At 56.6% G+C, this 18131-nt stretch overlaps 2 protein-coding genes across 4 annotated transcripts; both read right to left on the bottom strand.

Annotated features, from left to right (window-relative positions):
- Positions 1 to 7816: 7816 nt before the first annotated feature.
- LOC130158694 (sperm acrosome membrane-associated protein 6-like) lies at positions 7817 to 10581 on the bottom strand. Its single transcript, XM_056359601.1, has 7 exons — positions 10323 to 10581; positions 9740 to 9814; positions 9337 to 9405; positions 9061 to 9084; positions 8897 to 8974; positions 8529 to 8632; positions 7817 to 8026 (listed from the first exon to the last, which is right to left on the bottom strand). The coding sequence occupies exons 1-7, from the start codon at positions 10579 to 10581 to the stop codon at positions 7817 to 7819; spliced, it is 819 nt and encodes a 272-aa protein (XP_056215576.1).
- A 2675-nt stretch (positions 10582 to 13256) lies between these two features.
- LOC130144112 (coiled-coil domain-containing protein 183-like) lies at positions 13257 to 17351 on the bottom strand. Of its 3 annotated transcripts, XM_056327293.1 has the most exons (11): positions 17035 to 17351; positions 16803 to 16907; positions 16486 to 16608; positions 15963 to 16091; positions 15761 to 15821; positions 15578 to 15678; positions 15141 to 15301; positions 14615 to 14774; positions 14344 to 14469; positions 14001 to 14094; positions 13257 to 13484 (listed from the first exon to the last, which is right to left on the bottom strand). In XM_056327293.1, exons 1-11 carry the CDS (start codon positions 17212 to 17214, stop codon positions 13378 to 13380), a joined length of 1347 nt encoding a protein of 448 aa, XP_056183268.1. In that variant the 5' UTR covers positions 17215 to 17351; the 3' UTR covers positions 13257 to 13377. The 3 variants fall into 3 exon arrangements, with proteins under 3 accessions (XP_056183268.1, XP_056183250.1, XP_056183259.1); XM_056327275.1 differs by having other exon boundaries at positions 14001 to 14469; XM_056327284.1 differs by having other exon boundaries at positions 14001 to 14469; positions 15761 to 15818.
- Between the last annotated feature and the right edge of the window lie 780 nt (positions 17352 to 18131).

The raw sequence follows: 18131 nt of genomic DNA, 5'->3' as shown, positions 1-18131 counted from the left end.
GCTGCCTGCTGTTAGCATGGGAAGGGGTACGTCACGCTGAAGGCTCCGTAAATCCCTGCTGGCTGAGCTTTCGGTCACCCAAGCACAGGGGCTTTGCCTGGTGGTTTGCATTTTCCGTCTCTCCTCCTCCACTTGCTGTGCTCTCTTCCCCTCTTCTTTGAAACACACCAGCTCCACTAAAAAGCATTTGTTGAACACAGCTGAGACAAGAGCTCATGGAATCTGGAGCTGCCTGGAAATGCTGGGCAGGTATTAGAAAGCAGCATAAGCAGCGAGAGGAGAAAGGACAGCTGCCAGGATTTCTCTGTCTCGCACTAAAACGGGGCACAACCAAACTGCTCCTGCTGGGGAATGGCGGCCCAACAAAAGCCTGTCCAGCTCGATGGGCAGAGGCCACCCATGCCTGTCGGAGGTTCTCACTGACGCCGTGGAATGAACAGCTGACAAGCACAGGCCACCCCTTCGGCCTACAGAAAGCATCGCCGTGGCCGGAGGCACCTCCTATACCATTCACAAAAATGATTTTATGTCTTTCTGTATCTCTAATCTAGAAGCAGGCGATAACTGATTTTTCTTAAGGTAGCTAAATACATGTCACGAAGAAGTTATATGGAAGAGAAGGTTTTTAATAAGTCAGCGAGTACTCTTCTATCCGGCAAAGGAAATCTTTAAGAATGGTGTTTTAATTATCAAGCAGCCAATTGTAGAAGCCCAAGTCAGTGATCGTGCTGCTCAACAGCACAACTGTTCTTCCTCTCCACTGAAAGCAGGAACAGTGCCCCGGCATGACACTGCAGTGCACAGATGTGTGAGGAGCCACTTCTTCTGTCCATTCAGATGGACAGTAAGGTCCAGGCCTAGTGTCAGAAAAAGGGTTGGACTTTTTCTGGGGTGTCTGAAGTCCCCATGGTCAGAGTTGCGTGACAAAACTTGGAAGCCTGGGATACTTCAGGGATTATTCCAAGTGTGGGAACTTCCCTGCGGGAACTTTTGTCTTCTTAGGCCAAAGGGTGTTTGTCAGCTTTTCCTGAGCTATCTGTATGGGTGAAGGGGACTGAGAGGGAACAGTGCAGGCCCTGTTTGTCTACTCCCAAGGTTTCCAAAGAGCCCATCTTGCTTCTTTGAACCTCAGCCCTTGGCAGGGAACTAAGCACCATTGCCATTCTTTGCCAATTCATCCATCTGTCCCCCCAAGACATCTAATCTGACGTCTCATCTGTTTCAGGCGGTATGCGTTCCTGGACTTGGGACTTTTGCGGTTGTCAGAGAGCAAGTAGCCAGCAAGAAGGGTGTGGTGGTTGCAAAGAGACACGTGTTTCACCTTGCACGCATGACTGTGCGGGATCATGACCTCCAATACGGTTGCACAGACATTCCTGGGAAGCAGACACACTGAGAGCGGTGCTTGCCCTTGAGCAGAATGGGCAGGCGAGCTCTGCTGTCCAGAGGTGACTGAGCAGAGTGCCAAAGTCATGCCGCAGTCCTGAGAAGAGCGTCAGTCAGCTCGACAAAACCAGCCTACTGCGAGGAGGACCCTGCCTAACCTATTCATTTCAAATATTCACCCGAGGACGATACAGCATAACAGCAAGCTCTTTTTGACCTGTGTTGTGAAATTGCTTGGAGGGGGGAATTACAGACCGAATATCATAACAGTGATCTAATATCATAACAAGGAATTCTTTTTGTGTTCCTCACGCTTCCCTGGTAGCCATGTGAAGGACACAACCAAAGTTCTGCTACCTGCTTTGGTGAGAAAAGTAGCTGTTTGCTTTCGCAGTCGTACAGAGCCAAAATGCTCCATGGATCCACCCAGGCAGAGCTCCCCTGGAGAAGTTGCCAGGAAGGACTTCTCTTGGTGGTTCTCATCCTATCCTCGTAGCCATGTGAAGGACACCACAGAAGTTCTGCTACCTGCTTTCTGGCGTGAGAAAAGTACACGCTCACTTTGGCACTCGTACAAAGCCAAAATGCTCCACGGAACCACCCAGGCACAGGTCCCCTGGAGAAGGTGCCGGTGTTGTAAAATTGCTTGGAGGGGGGAATGACAGATCTAAGACTATAACGACCCTATAGGGAAAAATGCAGTTGCCACTTTGGAATGGTTGGCATGCACAGAACCTACATCACCACCGTTCCCTAAAGCCATACCAACTGCTATCCTAGAGCAGCGGAGGGTGGAGCGTGTTACTTACCCCCTGTTTAACTCAGTGTTTAATTTGCTTAATAATTTGGGGGGTTGTTACTTATCCCCTGTTTAATTCAATGCTTTATTTGCTCTAATAATCTGGGGGGTTGTTACTTATCCCCTGTTTAACTCAGTGCTTTATTTGCTTAATAATTTGGGGGGTTGTTACTTATCCCATTTAATTCAATGCTTTATTTGCTTCGTAATTTGGGGGGGTTGTTACTTATCCCGTTTAATTCAATGCTTTATTTGATTGATACTATCAGCGATACAGATTATGCAACCAGAAATAAGGAACGACTACAACGCAAAAAGCTATTATTGAGTTGGAAGCTAAGAGATGAATCAATGAGTAAACAAAAAGAAAAGGGGGGATTGTGCTAAACACAGTCGTGATTCATGTCAAAATAGAATATAGTGTGGTAATTGTTGTACCGTGTGTAAATCTAAAATAGTTTGTGGCCATTATAACCTGTGTCACAATTGTAATGAACAGGCGCGTGTGCTTCTCCTTTAAGACCCTGTAAAAGCTCCCCCTTCCCCTGAGGTAACCGCTCCTGAGAAAAGGCCGCGGGGGACAAAGAGCGCACGCGCCAGGGAAAAGCCGCCAAGGGAGACAAAGACCCGGAAACTCTCCAAAGGGCGCCAAAGAGGAGCCAATAGGAGGAGAAGGCGTACCCTAACGACCCAATGGAGAAAGAGCAGGGCGAACTTCCGGCGGGAAGTGATTGGTCACGGTGCTGCTATAAAAGACGCCGCTTTGGGGGCTCAGCCGTGCTTCCGGTGGGAAGTAGTCTGGTTGTCGGCGGCCATGGGGTTTTTTTGGGGGTTTTTTTGTGTTTTGGGTTTTTTTATTTTTTTTTTATTATTGTTTCTCAACCTGAATTTATGGGACCCGAAATGAAATTGTTTTAATTGTTATCGTTTATAACAGAGCGGAGCGGGTACACCGCGGGCAGGCTCCGCTGTGCTCCCTGCAGGATTGGGAGCTTGATGGTACCAGGCGGCCGATAAGCTGCACAGCGGCTGCAAAATATATGAGAAGGTGCCTGTTGCTGGGCCAAGGGCTGTGGTGGAGACCGTCTGCGACGTAGGGCCAGGGACTAGGCTTCTTTAGCACTTCAAAGAAAAGATAAGCTTTCTGACAAGGACATGCTAACTGCTGAAAGAAAACAAGCTGCTGAAGAGATAAAACTCAAGGATGCTCTGATAAAACAATTGTGGCAGTGGGAGATCGTGACCTCCTACTCGAGGGGCAGGAGAGTTCTCCCTGCTCGGTAGCTGGTACAAGTGCGTGCCTCTGCAACAGCACCTCTGCTTTAACCCTTTCGTACCCTGAATGCAAATCTGCTCCTTGCTGCTTTAAGTCTCTGTCCTTGCCTATGGTGCCTTTGCCGGCCAAGCCGCAGCTCCCAGCGGGTGTGGGGCTTTGTACAAACTCGCCCCAAGGCTTTGACCCTTCCCTGGGGTCCTTGACTCCCCCGCCTCGGGTCCTACATTAGTGCGAGTGTTTCGCGCTTCACCCCGGTTGCTCCACAGGCGGAGCCGCGACCTGAGGCTCGCTCTTGCAAAATACAGCAATCGTGTATTTAACACAAAAAATTCAACAAGAGCGTCTTTCTAGTTTAGGTCTCAGTTTTTCCCTATCCTTTTCTAGCGCCAAAATCAAAGTGTCAGGTGGTGCTATATTAGTCGCGCACTCCTCCTGCTACTCTGTATGGCTTCTCAAAGTGGAAAACATATCTGCACGTGTTACTTCATCCCATTTTCCCTGTCATCTTAAAAACAACATGAATTATAGCAAGGGGTTGCAATTTCCTGATCTTCTAAGATATATAAAGGCCACCACTGATGATATTTTTATTGAGACTCCCACCTGGCGGTCCTCCTATATTCTTCCAATGAGCCAAAATACAAACCAAAGGGCTCTTTTTTTACTGTTTCCCCACTCTGTTCACTTTCCATTTCCACTTTATGCAAGTTACAGGCTTCAGGGCTCGCTTCGTAGCTGAGCTGCGTCTCAGTTGCACAGAACACTCACACGAAAGGGCCCATTACACACTCGCTCACTCTGCTCGCTCAGGTAGACAGCAACAATACCATTTTATAATGGAAATGCCGAACTCAAACACTGTTACGCCATTCCAGAATGTCAAATATAAACAAGAGGGCTCAAATAATGCACAGGACCAAATTTTACAACAGATGGCAAAATGGTCAAAACACATTCTTGAAGAAAACCCAAACCCCCGCCACTCCGGAGAAAACCTGTTACCCCTCGAGAGACCCCTTCCCGCTACCGCAGCGAAGAGAGCACCCAAATTCCCACCCCCAGCCTTTCCAGGGGCGAGCACCAGCGCTCTTTACCTCGCGCATTAACTGATTAACTTGACCAAGTTTTAAACCAGCCTTGGGTTAGGGCTGTGCAAGGGACAAGGCCTGGTCCTGCCATTTAGCAGCTTCAGCACTGTAAATCGCTTAGTTCAAAAACCATTGTCTTTAACACTGCCCTCCTTTGGTTTCATCATTGCATACCTGCAATAGTTTAGTATCTAACGTGATTCCACGTCCTTTCTTGTAGTTGTGTTACTAAGCCAGTCACACAAGTGACACAACATTGCATTAGGACAATCACAGGCACAACTGTAAAAATCGCCCCGGTTATTATAATGATCGGTTTCTTTAACCCCACTGATAGGTTAGGGAACCAAGATGTTAATTCCTCGATACCGATATGCACAGTTTCTCCAATCCAAAAAAGACTTGTGCAAATCCAAATGGAACTGGGACCTTCTCAGCTGCTGACCAACAGATGCTGGATTTTGGACTGGGTGAATGTCACCATGGAGAGAGGGGTTTCTCAGCGACCCGAGCCTTTGGCAGATGTTGGTGGGCTCCTCTCTGCTCAAGGCAGCATTCTTGTGAGAGCTGTAAACCTTTCCTCCCCCTTGCAGCACCCGTGGGGTGTACCCTTGTTTCTGCATTGCCAAGGGAGGAAGGGAAGCCCTTTCAGAAGGTGCGAGGTGTATGAAGCTAGCATGGTTTGATCAGCTGGATTCCAAGCATTCGTATTTATCCAGCGGTGTGGTGACTGTTGTCTAATAGACATGTCCTGGAGCTGCTGCTTCTAAGCTGATGGGCACAAAACCTGATGCTCTGTGGTTCTGCTGTACTAGACCTTGTAAAGGCAAACACCAGTGTTCATGCTGGCTCCTATAGCCTCGTCGTAGTTCAGACTGTTTTGGCAGCAGCTGTAGAGCGCTGTGAAAGAGAGAAGGGATGGATGGTTTGCACAAAGGCGCGTGGATGGGCAGATTTTCCATGATTTCCGGCCAACAGTGCCATGCCTGCAGCTGCGCTGCCCCAGGGTGCCAGCGGTGCAGCGAGAGCCGAGAGCCGGGGGTGCATCAATCTCACCATCAGCTGGTGGCCTGCTGCAGCAAGAGCAGAGATGCCCAGTCAGCAGGACGGGTGGTACTGTGCAGCTGTTTTGCTTCCTAATGACATCTCTTTCAGCTGAGTTCCTTCAAAGCCTGGGTGCGTTGGACGTGGGCAGAGTGGCCCAGCGCTGGCCACCCATGCTCCCTGCTTGGCTCCCTGCTTGGCAGAGTATGTTCAGATCTTTGCTGCATGGCTGGGCAGCTGCTCGCAGCGCAGGACTCCCTGACCCAGAGCCCAGCACAGCCCCCCTGGTGTGCTGGGCATGTGGGAACAGCACAGGGACAGGAGATGGATGGGTGTCATTAGAGCGTGGTTTTCAATTGCAGAAGAGCCTGTCTACAGCCGTAGACGCGCTCTCAGTTCTGGGAAGCTCCATTAGATGCATTCTTTGGCACGTTCACCTATTTCTGGAGCTTCCTTTGAAAAACACAAGTTGAAAAACACAAGAAAAACACAGCTGGAGTGTCCACCCAGGTGGCAGAAGCATTTTACCAGTAGCTTTGGACTGAATACGCCGATGGGATAGGGGCATACTCTGTGTGTACTGCAGTTGTAGCCTGTTTTGTCATGTTTTTCCGGTAGTTGTTTTTTCTAACATAAGTCTAGATATGTTTAAAGGCAACATAGAGCACTGAAGATACTGTGATCACAGCCTAAGGGTTTTAGAGTAGTTTTTTTTCTAAAATCTCTTCTTCAAGGAATCATATAGCATTCTTCTTCCACTGTTTGATCATTTTGTTACAGACATAATGACTGAAAAATCTGTAGCAGCAGTTTATTCAAATTACCAAATTGAGTCAACTGGGTTATACAGTGGTATAAAAGTAAATATGTGACAAAATGGTTTCAGGCAAAAAAAAAATATCAGAGGAGAAAGTAACTTGGCATTTGTAATGGCCATGACATATAAAGGTGTAGTAATACATCAGTATCAAAAGAAAGCTTTCCTACAGGTAGCAGACTGACCTTCCCTTAGTGCTGGCTGTTGAAATGCAGGGTCAGGGGTTTTGGGACTGTATTTTGGACTGCTTGTGCACTGCCTGTTACCCAGTTTTTCTGTACGCCAGCCCACAGATTTCTGTGTGCAAGCCCAAAACACCCAGATCTCTATCTCCAGCGTAATACACATGTTTAGAACTCTTTGGTTCTGCTTTTAGACTGTCCTTATTTGCACATGCCATCCCCAATACAAGAAAGCAATTGTGGAAATGTTGGTCCTTAGGGATGGATCCACGTGTCAAGCTCCCCTAGGGTGATCCCGGGCATGCGGAATCCTCTGAGGGACCTTGTTGTCCAGGTCTGTCAGATGTCTGGGGGTCACTGCGGTTTGTGAGTCTCCAGCATTGACAGGTGGCCCTGGAAGGCAGAAGGGGGAATAGAGAAAGGGTGGGGATGGGACAGGGGGGAGGAGACCCTGTATCTCCATCTGAGGAGAGGGGGATCATGAGGAATCTGGGGGGCCCAAGGGGCAATTTGGTGGTCCTGGGGGCAACTGGTGGGTCTAAGGGTGAAAGTATGGGACCACGGGGTCAACTGACTGTAACTGGGGCGCCTAAGGGATAGTGGGTGTTCTGGGGACAAGGGGGAATGGCAGGGTCTCAGGGATAATTAGGGAGTCTGGGGGCAGCAGGGAAGCCTGAAGTGGTGCTGGGTGCAAGGGAGGTGTCCTGGAACGGGTCAGAGGACAGTGGGAGTCCCAGGGGGACATAGTCCATGGCTTGCAGTCTATCGGGATTTTGGTTAAGGTTTACCAGGTCAGGAGGACTCACACCAGCAGCAGCACGAGCGCCATGGAGCCAAGTGCCAGCCCCAGCAATAGCATGTGGCGCAGGCGGGTCTTGCTGTGGGGCCAATGTAGCACAGCTCTGAACCGAGCCTGGAGTCTGTGCTCGTCCTCCACACTTCCCTCTGATACTGTAGAGACACAGACACCTCGGGTCATGGGGCACTGCTTCCCAGGGACCAGGTGTCCTTTTGTAGGACCTGCTCCCGCCACAGACCTCACTGCCCTCTGGGACCCAGGCATCTGGGGGTCCCTGCTCCACCCCATGTGCCCCACTGTCCCCAGAGAAGCCAGGCATCAGGGAACACCTGCTCCACTACACCTGTCCACCATGGACCCAGGTGTACTGGCACCCTACTCACACCCCATGCACCCCCCGCCCATGGGCCCAGGTGTCTGGGGTGCTACTTCACCCCACACTGCTCACTGCCCCCAAGGGTACTCAGGTGTCTGGGCGCACCGTTGAGGTAGAAGTACTTGCGGACCAATGGCTCATAAACCTCCCCCAGGGAACAGGCGATGGTTCCTGGAATGGGGTCATGGATGATCAGAATGCGAGATCCCTCTGTGCTTCCCTGCAGCTCCTCAAACAGTGTCAGGTCCTGTGTGTACAGCTGGGGAAGGGGGGGAACACATCAAGGCAGCCTGGTCCACCAGGTACATGAAACAATATACATGTGCATGCAAAGGCACACGTGTCCTGCACATGCTTGTCATGTCCCACGTGATGAAGCATGCTTCTTGTACCCTTTACTCATGCATGTGCATGCACCTTATGTCCCACGTGCTCCTTGTGCTCTTTGTATGCACAGAGGGATGCACAAGCAGAGCAAAAGCCACTTCCTTGCCACACGTGTGCACACAAGTACACATGAATCTGCAAACACAAGTGACCTGCCTCTTGCTTGTGTGCACCTTTCACATGGGTCAGCACTTGCTTGCATCCTGTGCATGCTTACACACGTGCTACTTATATCTACTGTATAAGCCATACCTGTATCTATGGATTGTCCTTATGGCAAGCACACAACTGTGTGCATGCAGGCCTTGCTACCCAGGCCCAGTCCTCTCTTGAATGTCTGTGTACACCCTTGCACAAGCATATATGCAACTCACGTCCTTGGCAAACATCCAGGTAACGGGCAGGCCAGGGAGGGTGGCAAAGGGCACAGAGCAGTGCAGTGTGACGGTTTCATCTGTTTGGGCCCGCAGGACCTGCACTGGGAGCATTGAGAAGCATGTGAGTTCACATCTACTCATGCACTTACAGGAATGAATGTGCTCCTGTGTGACTACAAGTGCTCACGTGCTCGCAGTAGAGGTGCACAGGCATGCACCTCAGCACACTGCTGTGCGTTCATGGTGGGCCCAGCAGGCATGGCCACACATGAGGAATGGCAGTTGCCCCCAGAGACCTGGAGGCACCCAGCGCCGGGGTGGGACTTAGACCAGCCTGGATGCCTGGGTCTACCATGTCCCCATACCTGGGCAATCCAGGGGAAACTGGCAGTCCACGAGGCGGCAGGTAGCACACTGGAAGACGCGAGCAGCTGGCTGGTATCCTAGGATGGAGAGACTTGCTGGTCCCATGGGGATGGGAGATGTATGAGGCGACAGAGGGTGGCAAGACAGAGAGACGGGCACTCACCACAAGGCGGGACACAGGCTGGAGCTGGTGGAGAGGAAGCAGCATTAGACTGGGGATCACTGGGGATCCGCATCCCTGTGATGAGCTGTTTGGGCTCGTCCCTTGTCCAGCCCAGATGGGATCCCCAGGGGTTTCTTCAGGATGGGGGTGCCCAAGGTGGGGGTCCCTGGGGTGTAGATGTCCATGGTGGGGGGGTCTGTGACAGTCCCTTTAGTGGGGGTCCTGGAGAATTTCCAGAGTGGGAGTCTTGGGTGGGCGTCCCCACTGGCCCCATACCTTTCTCCAGATGGCTCAGCTTCGCCCAGATTACGTTGACGGCTGCCTGTAGAGACACCTCAAAGGGCTCTGTCCAGAAGGCCAGGTAGACAATGTAACCTCCCTCTGATCCCCAGAATCCCTCCTCAGACCCCACAGATCCTCTGTACTTGCCTCAACCCCATATGTCCCTACTGGAGTTCCATATATCCCCAAATACCCCCCCAACACCCCGCCCCTCCCCCCAGAAGCTGTATACCTTGAAGCCCACATACCCTCAGGATTCCCCAGCTATCCCCTTACAGCCCCAGACCTCCATATCGTCTTGTATTTCACCACACCCCCCATTCAAGGCCTCCGTGTCCTATCCCCCATGACCCATGTCCTGACCCTACCCCTCACATGTCCCACATCCCCTGCTCACTCGTCTTGCTCTGCTTCTCCAGAAAATGCAGGGCATCCATGACGATCTCCCGAAGTACATCACGCTGCCCCGACCCTGCGACCAGTACAGGTGTGCTGAGACCAGTACAGGGTTGGGATTGGAGGTTCAGGGATGGGAGGGTCCAGTAAGGGCTGGGAGTTCCTGGGGGTTCCTGCAGTCCTGATCAGGGTTTAGGGATACTGGGGAAGGGTCAGATATTCTTGGGGATTCCTGAGGTCCTAGGTAGGGCCAGGGTGTCCTCAGTGTCCCTGTTCTGGTTTGGGTGATTCTCAGGGTCCTAGGCAGGGTTGGGGTTCCCAGAGGTCCCTGAGGTCCAGGTCAGGACTAGGGAGACATTGGCATTGTTGGGAGTCGTAGGGTGCCTGTCTGGGGTGGGTCCCTGGGGTTTCTGTTTAGGAAAGGGGTCTTCAACTGCCAGGGATCCCGTGTCAGTATGAGGGCATCGGTTGAAGTGGGAAACCCCAGACGGCTCTGGGATCCTGTTCAGAGTGGTGGTCCCCCTTGGGCTGGAGGTCCCTGGTGGGATGGAGGTGCCGGTCAGGATGGGGAACCCATGACGCACCCACAGTGACAGAGGAAAGTGGCTCAGCAGCCTGGGCAAGGGCCTCAAGGCAGCGTTGATGTCGAGGGTCCTTGAGGGGGGCCCCAGTAATGTCATGGCAGAGCTGTTCCCGCTGACTGGGAGGCCCAAAGCAGAGCAGGCAGGAGTGCACCGCAGGGAGCCAGGATGCCAGGGCCACCCATTGCCACAAGGCAAGCCCCCCTGCCTTGATGCCTGGGTTTCCAGGGAGCCAGGGAGCCAGCACCCACCACCACCCCATGGCCACAAAGTACAGCACCCAAATGCTTGGGTCCCCAGGGAACTGCAGGGTTCCCAGGTGGAGCCCAGGCGCCTGGATACCCAGGAGACAGCGGGGTTCCCAGGTGGAGCCCAGGCACCTGGATACCCAGGAGACAGTGGGGTTCCCAGGTGGAGCCCAGGCGCCTGGATACCCAGGAGACAGTGGGGTTCCCAGGTGGAGCCCAGGCGCCTGGATACCCAGGAGACAGTGGGGTTCCCAGGTGGAGCCCAGGCGCCTGGATACCCAGGAGACAGTGGGGTTCCCAGGTGGAGCCCAGGCGCCTGGATACCCAGGAGACAGTGGGGTTCCCAGGTGGAGCCCAGGCGCCTGGATACCCAGGAGACAGTGGGGTTCCCAGGTGGAGCCCAGGCGCCTGGATACCCAGGAGACAGTGGGGTTCCCAGGTGGAGCCCAGGCGCCTGGATACCCAGGAGACAGTGGGGTTCCCAGGTGGAGCCCAGGCGCCTGGATACCCAGGAGACAGCGGGGTTCCTATGTAGGTCCCAGATACCTGGGTCCCCCCTTGAGAGGAGTGGGGATACCTAGACATATGAGCCCCCTGGGGTGTGTCGGCTGGAGAATGGGCTCCCAGACCCTCATTTTGGTCTCCCCAGATTTTCTGCCTTCAGTCCCTGCCAGTCACTTTACTTGGTGACCCAAAATCCCCTCTATTTTGATGTCCAATTCCTTGCCTTTGTCCCTATGACCCTGTCCTGTCAGCACCCCCAGTCCAGTCTCTTGCAGAGAGGAACTATGCAAGGCTTCTCCTTTTCATTCCTCCATGTCCCATCTCATTAACACCTCCTTGCCCTTCCACCCAGGTGAGCCAGCCCGATCCACGGTAGAGCGGCAGATCTTGCTGCACAAGGGGGTTTCCTAAGGCAGGAAAATGCCAGGGCAGCGGAGACACCCACTGAGAGCTGACAGCTCTCATGAAAGATGCTTTCAAGGTCTAGGCATTGCCAGAGCAACCGCAGCCACCCCACCCCCATAAAAAGCAGCCTATGGAGCACTAGTGGCCAGGAGCACTGCCAGCAGAGCAGGCCAACTGTGTGGTGATCAGCCAGGGTGTGCGCAGCAGTTTGCATGGCAGTTTGCGCAGGAAGGGCGTCATCATCCTACCAGCAAAAGAAGCGAGTTCAGTTGGTGGTCATCACTCTCCCAGGAGGAGCTTGGCTATGGTATCCACCTGGAAGAAAGCTCTGTACTCTGCACTCACCAGGATGGATGTGGCAACCCAGAGAGAGCTCCGGTGAAAACATGCAGGCATCCAGGCCTCGGGCTGCAGGGCATGCAAGTGCCTTTCATGGATGGCAGTGGTGAGAAGAGCTCTGTGGGGTGTGGACAAGTGGATGGTCTGCTCAGCCTGGTGGCAGAGCTACAAGAGGAAGTAGAAAGTTCAAGGAGCATTGAGAAGTCTGAGGAAAGCATAGACTGGTGGAACCATGCTCTGCCCTCCATGAGACAGAAACAGGAACAGCCACCAGAAGAAAATCAAGATCAAGGGGATCCTGTATCCTCCCTCTGCTAGGCTGAAGGTGGTGGTTTAAAGGGTAGGAGTGAATGGAGGCAAGTCCATGCTCGGGGTGGCAGGCAAACTCTCCTTGGCCACCTCGTCTTCCCAGGTGACTCTGTACAACAGGTATGAGGCTCTGGATGTAGACGGCCAGTCGATGGATGATGTGGATGACAGTCCATCTACACCAGAGGTATTGCCAAGGTCAGAAAGGAAAGAGCCCTTCCTTCCCCCTAGGGATGATGTTACAAGTGCTGTTGGCATGAAGTACAGGGACCAAGCAGAGAGGACAGTGAAAGCCTGGTCTGGTGTTGATGTCCCCCGGCTGAAGGGGACGAGGTGCCACTCTCCCGCGCGGGTCTCCCTGTCAGTGCTGGCTGTACTTGGGGAAACAGCACCATCCCTTTGCAGCCATGTTTTAGGAGTGCCTTTGCAGCGAAGGCACCGTGGAGCCCACGGCTGGGTGTCCGTGAGCAGTCAGCAGGGCTGGGGATCCTGTCCGGGAGCCACAGGCTCGCTGTGGCATCCTCTGCTGTCCTGGCTCATGCTGGGTTAGACCTTACCTGCAGGCACTGCCCCGCAGCCCAGAGGTAGCGCCCGACGTGTGCTCTGAGGTCAGGGTTATCAGTACGAGTTGCACAACGTGTGTGCGGGGGCCAGGGGAGGGCAGAAGCTGGAAGGGTCCCCAGCCGGGTCAGGTCAGGCAGCCCCAGACTGGGGGCTCCAGCTCAGACTTGGCTCTCCCTTCCTGAGGCAGGGTCTGCCCTTGTGCTCCCACGCATGCACATGAAGACCCCCACCCTGAGGTCCAATGCCTGGACAGGTCTCAGCCCCTGCCCCACGTTTCCCCAGAGCTGCCTTGGACAGGCAACAGCCCTTTGAGGTCCCACAGTGGTCTGGGGCTGCAGAGGTCCCGCGAAGGCGATTGCCCCACAGGAGCAAGGGGGAGAGAGCCACCCTGACCCCAGCTTTGCTTTGGCCACGAAAGCGGTTCCCCCGCCCGGTCCATCCCCACCTCTGCAGAGAGCGCAACGGGGTGAGGGGCGGCGGGGATGGGGGTGCTTCCAAAGCCAGCTCAGCACCCAGGCGTCCCAGGTGCCAGAAGTGACCCCCCCATTCCAGGTGTACCACAGGCCTGTGAGGAGTGCAAAACATCTACTTTATTAAAGCTGCCGGCCAAAGAGCACAGCGGGTGGCTCTGGGGCATGCCCAGCACAGCGGGTGGCTGTGGGGCATGCAAAGGTCTGCTGGAGAAACTGCTACTTCTTGCCACGCTGCTTGCTTTTCATCAGGAGCAGCCCCTGCTTCTTGATGCCCTCCCGGGTGAGGACAAGGCCACAGGATTCGTCATCAGAATCCAAGGACTCTGAGGAGAGAGTGGAGAGGAGTGGGCTGTGGAGGCTCTGTGCGCTCGTGTCCCTGGGCAGAGCCGGCACCTTTTGCAGGGCTGGTGGCATCCCAGAGAGCCCTCGTGCGGAGCCCTGAGGCACAGGCACTGCCGACTGGCTCTGCCAGCCCCGCATCCCAGGGGGACCTGCAGAGCCTGGGGTTGCCATCGCTGTGGCCCCTCTTCAACACTGCTGGCGCTTCCCAGAAAGGCCTGGAGCCAGGGGGTGGTGGGTACAGCTCCCGCTTTGTTAAAAACACAGTAGAGAGCTGCCAAAAGCTCGTGGTCTCCCCCAAGAACATCCAACAGGAGGAGGCCACAACCAGGTGATTTTGAAGCCAAGGCTCTCCCTCCTTGTCCCACAGCACCTGGGACAAGCAGCTCGTGGGTTGGGCTCTGCTGGGACAGTGGAAGACAGGCAAGGATGTCCAGGAATCCCCACGGGCAGGGGCTGGGATGGTTGCTGTGGCACGTGTCCTCGCTGTGCTCTCCTACCTTGGCCGCTGCCTGCGTCCTCCAAGGAAACCCTCAGGTTCTGTGGGTGATCCGCAGTGGTGTTCTCTAGTAAATTACGGACCTCGGCAAAAATCTGTGGAAGACACTCTGGGTTACTTGCTGAAGGGGAGGTGGGTGTTCCAAGCCAAGGGCTGCCCCACCTCGAGGTCCCCGCGCGGGGCACACCCTGCAGTGCCCCGTGCCACCGGGGGCTGAGCTGCTCCATGGCTCTCCCCTGGCGCCACCTCCATCCTGCCAGCTGGGAGGACGCTTGGGATGGGCCGTATGGGAAAGCCCCGTGCGGGTGCCCAAAGGCCACAGCAGGGATGGAGCCCCCGCGCACCTTGTTGTCCTTGTTGGGGCTGCGCCAGTCGTGGGGCAGGCTGGCCACCCGCTGCACCAGGTAGCGCAGCTTCTGCTCACAGTGCTGCAGCTTCTCCTCCACCGCCATGGCCTTGACGGGATCCTCCTGGAGTCAGAGAGAGAACAACCACCTTGGTGGGGAAAACGAGCCACGGCGGGGGGACAGTGGCTGCGCCAAGCGTTTCCACGCCGTGCTGCTGCACCACCGGGCAGTGGCCGGGGCCAAGCTCACGCCAGCCCCATGTGGGTACCTGGCCGGGCACGGTGATGCCCTGCAGGCGGACGAAAAGGCTGTCGATGTCCTCTTCACATTTCAGCAGAACATCCTTGCTCCTCATCATCTGGGCCCGCATGTCCTCCAGCCGAGCCTCTTGGCACTGCAGTTTCAGCCGCAGCTCCTCCTCCAGCACCCTGGAGCCAAGCACATTCACATCCATACAAGTGCACAGGGGGGGCAGGAACACCCTAGAGCTGTTGCAAAAGCTGCTCAGGTTGCCAATGCAGAGCAGAGGTGCTGCCTGCAACCCAGCTCCACGCTGCTGGTACCACTTCCCACGCCAGGCCAGAAGCGGGGGTCCTCCTGCCGCCGCAGCGGGAGCTTTGGGTGCTCTGCCAGGCCCAGAGCTGGGGGAGCCCCCTGCTCAGAAAACCTGGCGGCACAGGAGGGGTGGGCGGCTGCAGTGGGACGTGGGAAGGGGTGCCCTGCTGTGTCGGGACACCTGGCACACACGTGTCCCCCCCGCCAAGGGCCGTGGCCCGGTGGACACGACTGCACACCTGCTTGTGTTGGAGGGCTGGTGAAACTTCAGCTTAGCTAGGTTCAGCTCCAGCTCGTGCAGCCTCTCCGCCAGTGCCCGCTTCTTCTCCTCGCCCTCCTTGATGCACTGCTCCAGGTCCGCCAAGGACTTCTGCTGTTCCAGGAGCCTGCCGGGTATGTCCTGGCCGGGGGAGAGCACGAGGACTCAGCCCCCAGTGCTCCTGCAGGGTACAGGACCCAGGCCGTGGCCTCGGGGAGCCGTGTGCACCATGGACGGCTGCAAGCTCATGTCACGGAGAAGTGTGGTGCCATCCCTGCCCGCCCCAGAGGGCCTCTGGGCGTCTCCCGAGGCAGAGGAGGGCAGAGAAGCCCACAATGAAACAAGGCAAGCAGAGGGCTCTCAGCTCCCCGGGCCCTGAGCAGCCGTGGGTTTTGCCAGAGGGGGGGGTCACGTTACCCAGATCCTGGAGCACTGCAGCGCAGCCTTGGCCTGCTGCATCTTCTGCGTGACCCTGGCCTCGTGCTCCATCTGGGACCTGACGGCCTCCAGACTGGTGCCTGGGGTGGGAGGGAAGCGTCAGGGAAGGATGCCTGCGGCTGTGCCCGCGTCCCACCCCCCTGCACCCTGCCAGGCACTCACCCACGAGCTGGTCCTGTGAGGCCGGGGTCGGGGAGTCCACGGTGAGCTCGTGCCTCTCCTGCTGCAAGGATGTGCATTGTCACCCCCCACGCTGCTGACAGCCGGGGGGAGCTGGCCCTGCAGGCCCCCGACCCGTGGGGGGCCCGGCACCGATGCCTGCCGTCTGCCCACAGCCTGGCCTGTGCCAGGACCCCCAGCTCACCGCTCTCAGGTGCCTTTGGTACACGTCCTTCCGCCACCCTGTGTCTACAGAGACCTCCTGGGTGGCCCGGGAGCGGTACATGCGCGCTCTCTCCGCAAGGATCCGGCTGCGCGTCCTGTTTGCGTCCTCCTGGAGCGTGTCAGAGAAGGGAGAAGTGGCTGTCAGAGCTGGAACGGACCTTTGGCAGCCAGCTGAACTTGTGGGATGGCCAGGGTCAGCAATGACCAGCCCCGCTGCCAAGTAGACAGGCTGGGAAGGATAGTGGGCAAGGAGGGCTGGCGGGTGGAGCGTGCTGCCTTCGCCATAGCTGGGGCTTCGGGCAGGCTGTCCCCAGCCCCAGGGCAGCCCGGCCCAAGAGCGACACCCGGGAGGAGCTATGGAGCCATCGGGGTGCTGTGGGCAAGCCCAGCTCCGGCTCTTTTGCTCTTGGTTGAAGGCACACTCAGCAGCTCCGGGGCACATGGTGCCGTCGGTGGGCTCTGGAGGGTGGAAAAGGGCCCCGAGGTGCCCCTGGCCATCTCACCTTGGCTCTGTCAGCGGCTTTGCAGGCCTCCAAGGCCATGAGATCCATGTCCTGGAGCTCCCTACCATACAGCTCGGCCATCTTGCACAGGAGGTCCAGGTGCGGAGGCAGGTGGGCCAGCTCCTGGGACACAGGGAGCCACAGCACGTCACCCCAGTGAGCCCCAGGGGTCCCCCGTGCTGTGACAGCAGATGGAGGGGAGCAGGAGGACCTCTTTGATCTGGGAGGGGGGCGTCCCACCAGCGTTGCCCCTGGGGCACCTCCTTGTCTCTGCTGGGGGAGCAGGTGGCACGATGGCACGGTGGGGAGGAGCTCACCTTCCTCAGGACATCCCGCACTGCCAGGTACAGGGCAGTCACCTTCTGTCCAGTGTGGACTTTGAGGAGCACCTTCTCAATGTTTTTCTCCAGCTGGCAAATGGCCTGGGGCAGAGGTGGGGGGGTACAGGGGGTGACCCCGCATGCCGAGCCCAGAGGCCAGCCGGGGGGTGCAGGGGCTGGATTAGAGCCCTCTGCAGGTGCTGCCAGCCCAGGAGGGGGTCCCAGGTACCTGCGCCTGTGCCTGCTGCCGCTTGTCAGGCATCGCAGCATCCTGCAGCTGCTGCAGCCGCCTCTGCAGCTCCTCCCGCACTTGTCTCCGCTGCCTCACCTGGTGCAGCAGCATGTTGCAGGTGTTCACCCGTTCATAGATGTCGGCCTGGAGCTTCTCCTGGGCCACCTGGATGGGCATGCGAGCATTCAGCAGGCTGGAGGCAGAGCTTGCTGGGTGCCCGCGGCACAAGGGGGTCCTGCCTGCAAAACTGCCCCCAGGGTGGAGCTGGGGACACCGGACTTAGGGGTGCTGCCTAACTGAGACCCAGGGCTGGGCGTCAATCGAATCCATCAGTGCCCCAGCTGCGGGGGTGCCAGAGAGCAGCAGCAGCAGCAGCAGCAGCACCCCCCCGCACCCGCCTGCCGCTGGCCCTGCAAGAGGCCCCCGGGCAAAGGCAGCTCTGCGGGGCCAGGGTCTCTGTCACCGCAGCGGGGCTTATAACCGCGTTGTAACCTCGGGACGGGCAGTGAAGGGCAGGGCAGGGACAGCATCTCTCTCTCAGGGATGCGGCTGGAGCTGCAGGAACCCGGGCAGCCCTGGGCACACACAGGCTGGGACAGCCGGGAGCACTGCCGGGACAACAGATCTGCTCAGGGAGCTCAAGGAGGATCTGCACGGGTGGGTCCCGCAGTGGAAAGGGACCCGTGGGACCACACACAAACACCCCCCGTTGCACCACACCAGCCCTGGGGGGCTGTCCTTGTGCCGGCACCAGGTCACTCTACCACCCACCCTGTCCTTCTGAGCCTTCCCACAGCCCCAGCCCCCTGCAAGCAGCCCGGGCGCGCTGGGCCCTGTCTGGTTGGCCAAAGTGGCCCCCAAGGACTTTGGCGCTCTGCAGGTCTCAGAGACGCTGCGTCTGTTGTGCTGTGGGCACGAGAGGGGCAGAGAGAACAATCACCACCAGCCTGGGGCCAGTCCCAGCCTAGTGCTGCCCTGTGCCGCCCGCTCCCGACAGGGCCAGCGCCAGGCAGGGGTAGAGCAGGAGGGACCCGACGGTACCTGCTGGCTATGGCCCCGGGCACGGACGTCCTCCTGCACAGCCTCACACAGGC

Source organism: Falco biarmicus, chromosome 1 (assembly GCF_023638135.1).
Source record: "Falco biarmicus isolate bFalBia1 chromosome 1, bFalBia1.pri, whole genome shotgun sequence".
Lineage (NCBI taxonomy): Eukaryota > Metazoa > Chordata > Aves > Falconiformes > Falconidae > Falco > Falco biarmicus.
This window is presented reverse-complemented; position numbering and strand designations above follow the sequence as displayed.

Bases quoted from the DNA above. Each gene is read 5' to 3' on its own strand.
- LOC130158694 (XM_056359601.1), bottom strand. From the start codon at position 10,581: ATGGGGTGGTGGTGGGTGCTGGCTCCCTGGCTCCCTGGAAACCCAGGC. The intron at 9,406-9,739 runs GTGAGCAGGGGA...CCTTCTGGACAG, and splicing joins GGAGAAGCAGAGCAAGACGA to AGCCCTTTGAGGTGTCTCTA. The intron at 8,975-9,060 runs GTGAGTGCCCGT...TCTCCATCCTAG, and splicing joins AGCCTGTGTCCCGCCTTGTG to GATACCAGCCAGCTGCTCGC.
- LOC130144112 (XM_056327275.1), bottom strand. From the start codon at position 17,214: ATGCCCATCCAGGTGGCCCAGGAGAAGCTCCAGGCCGACATCTATGAA. The intron at 15,822-15,962 runs GTGAGCTGGGGG...ACATCCTTGCAG, and splicing joins ACCAAAGGCACCTGAGAGCG to CAGGAGAGGCACGAGCTCAC. The intron at 15,679-15,760 runs GTGAGTGCCTGG...CTCCCACCCCAG, and splicing joins CTCACAGGACCAGCTCGTGG to GCACCAGTCTGGAGGCCGTC.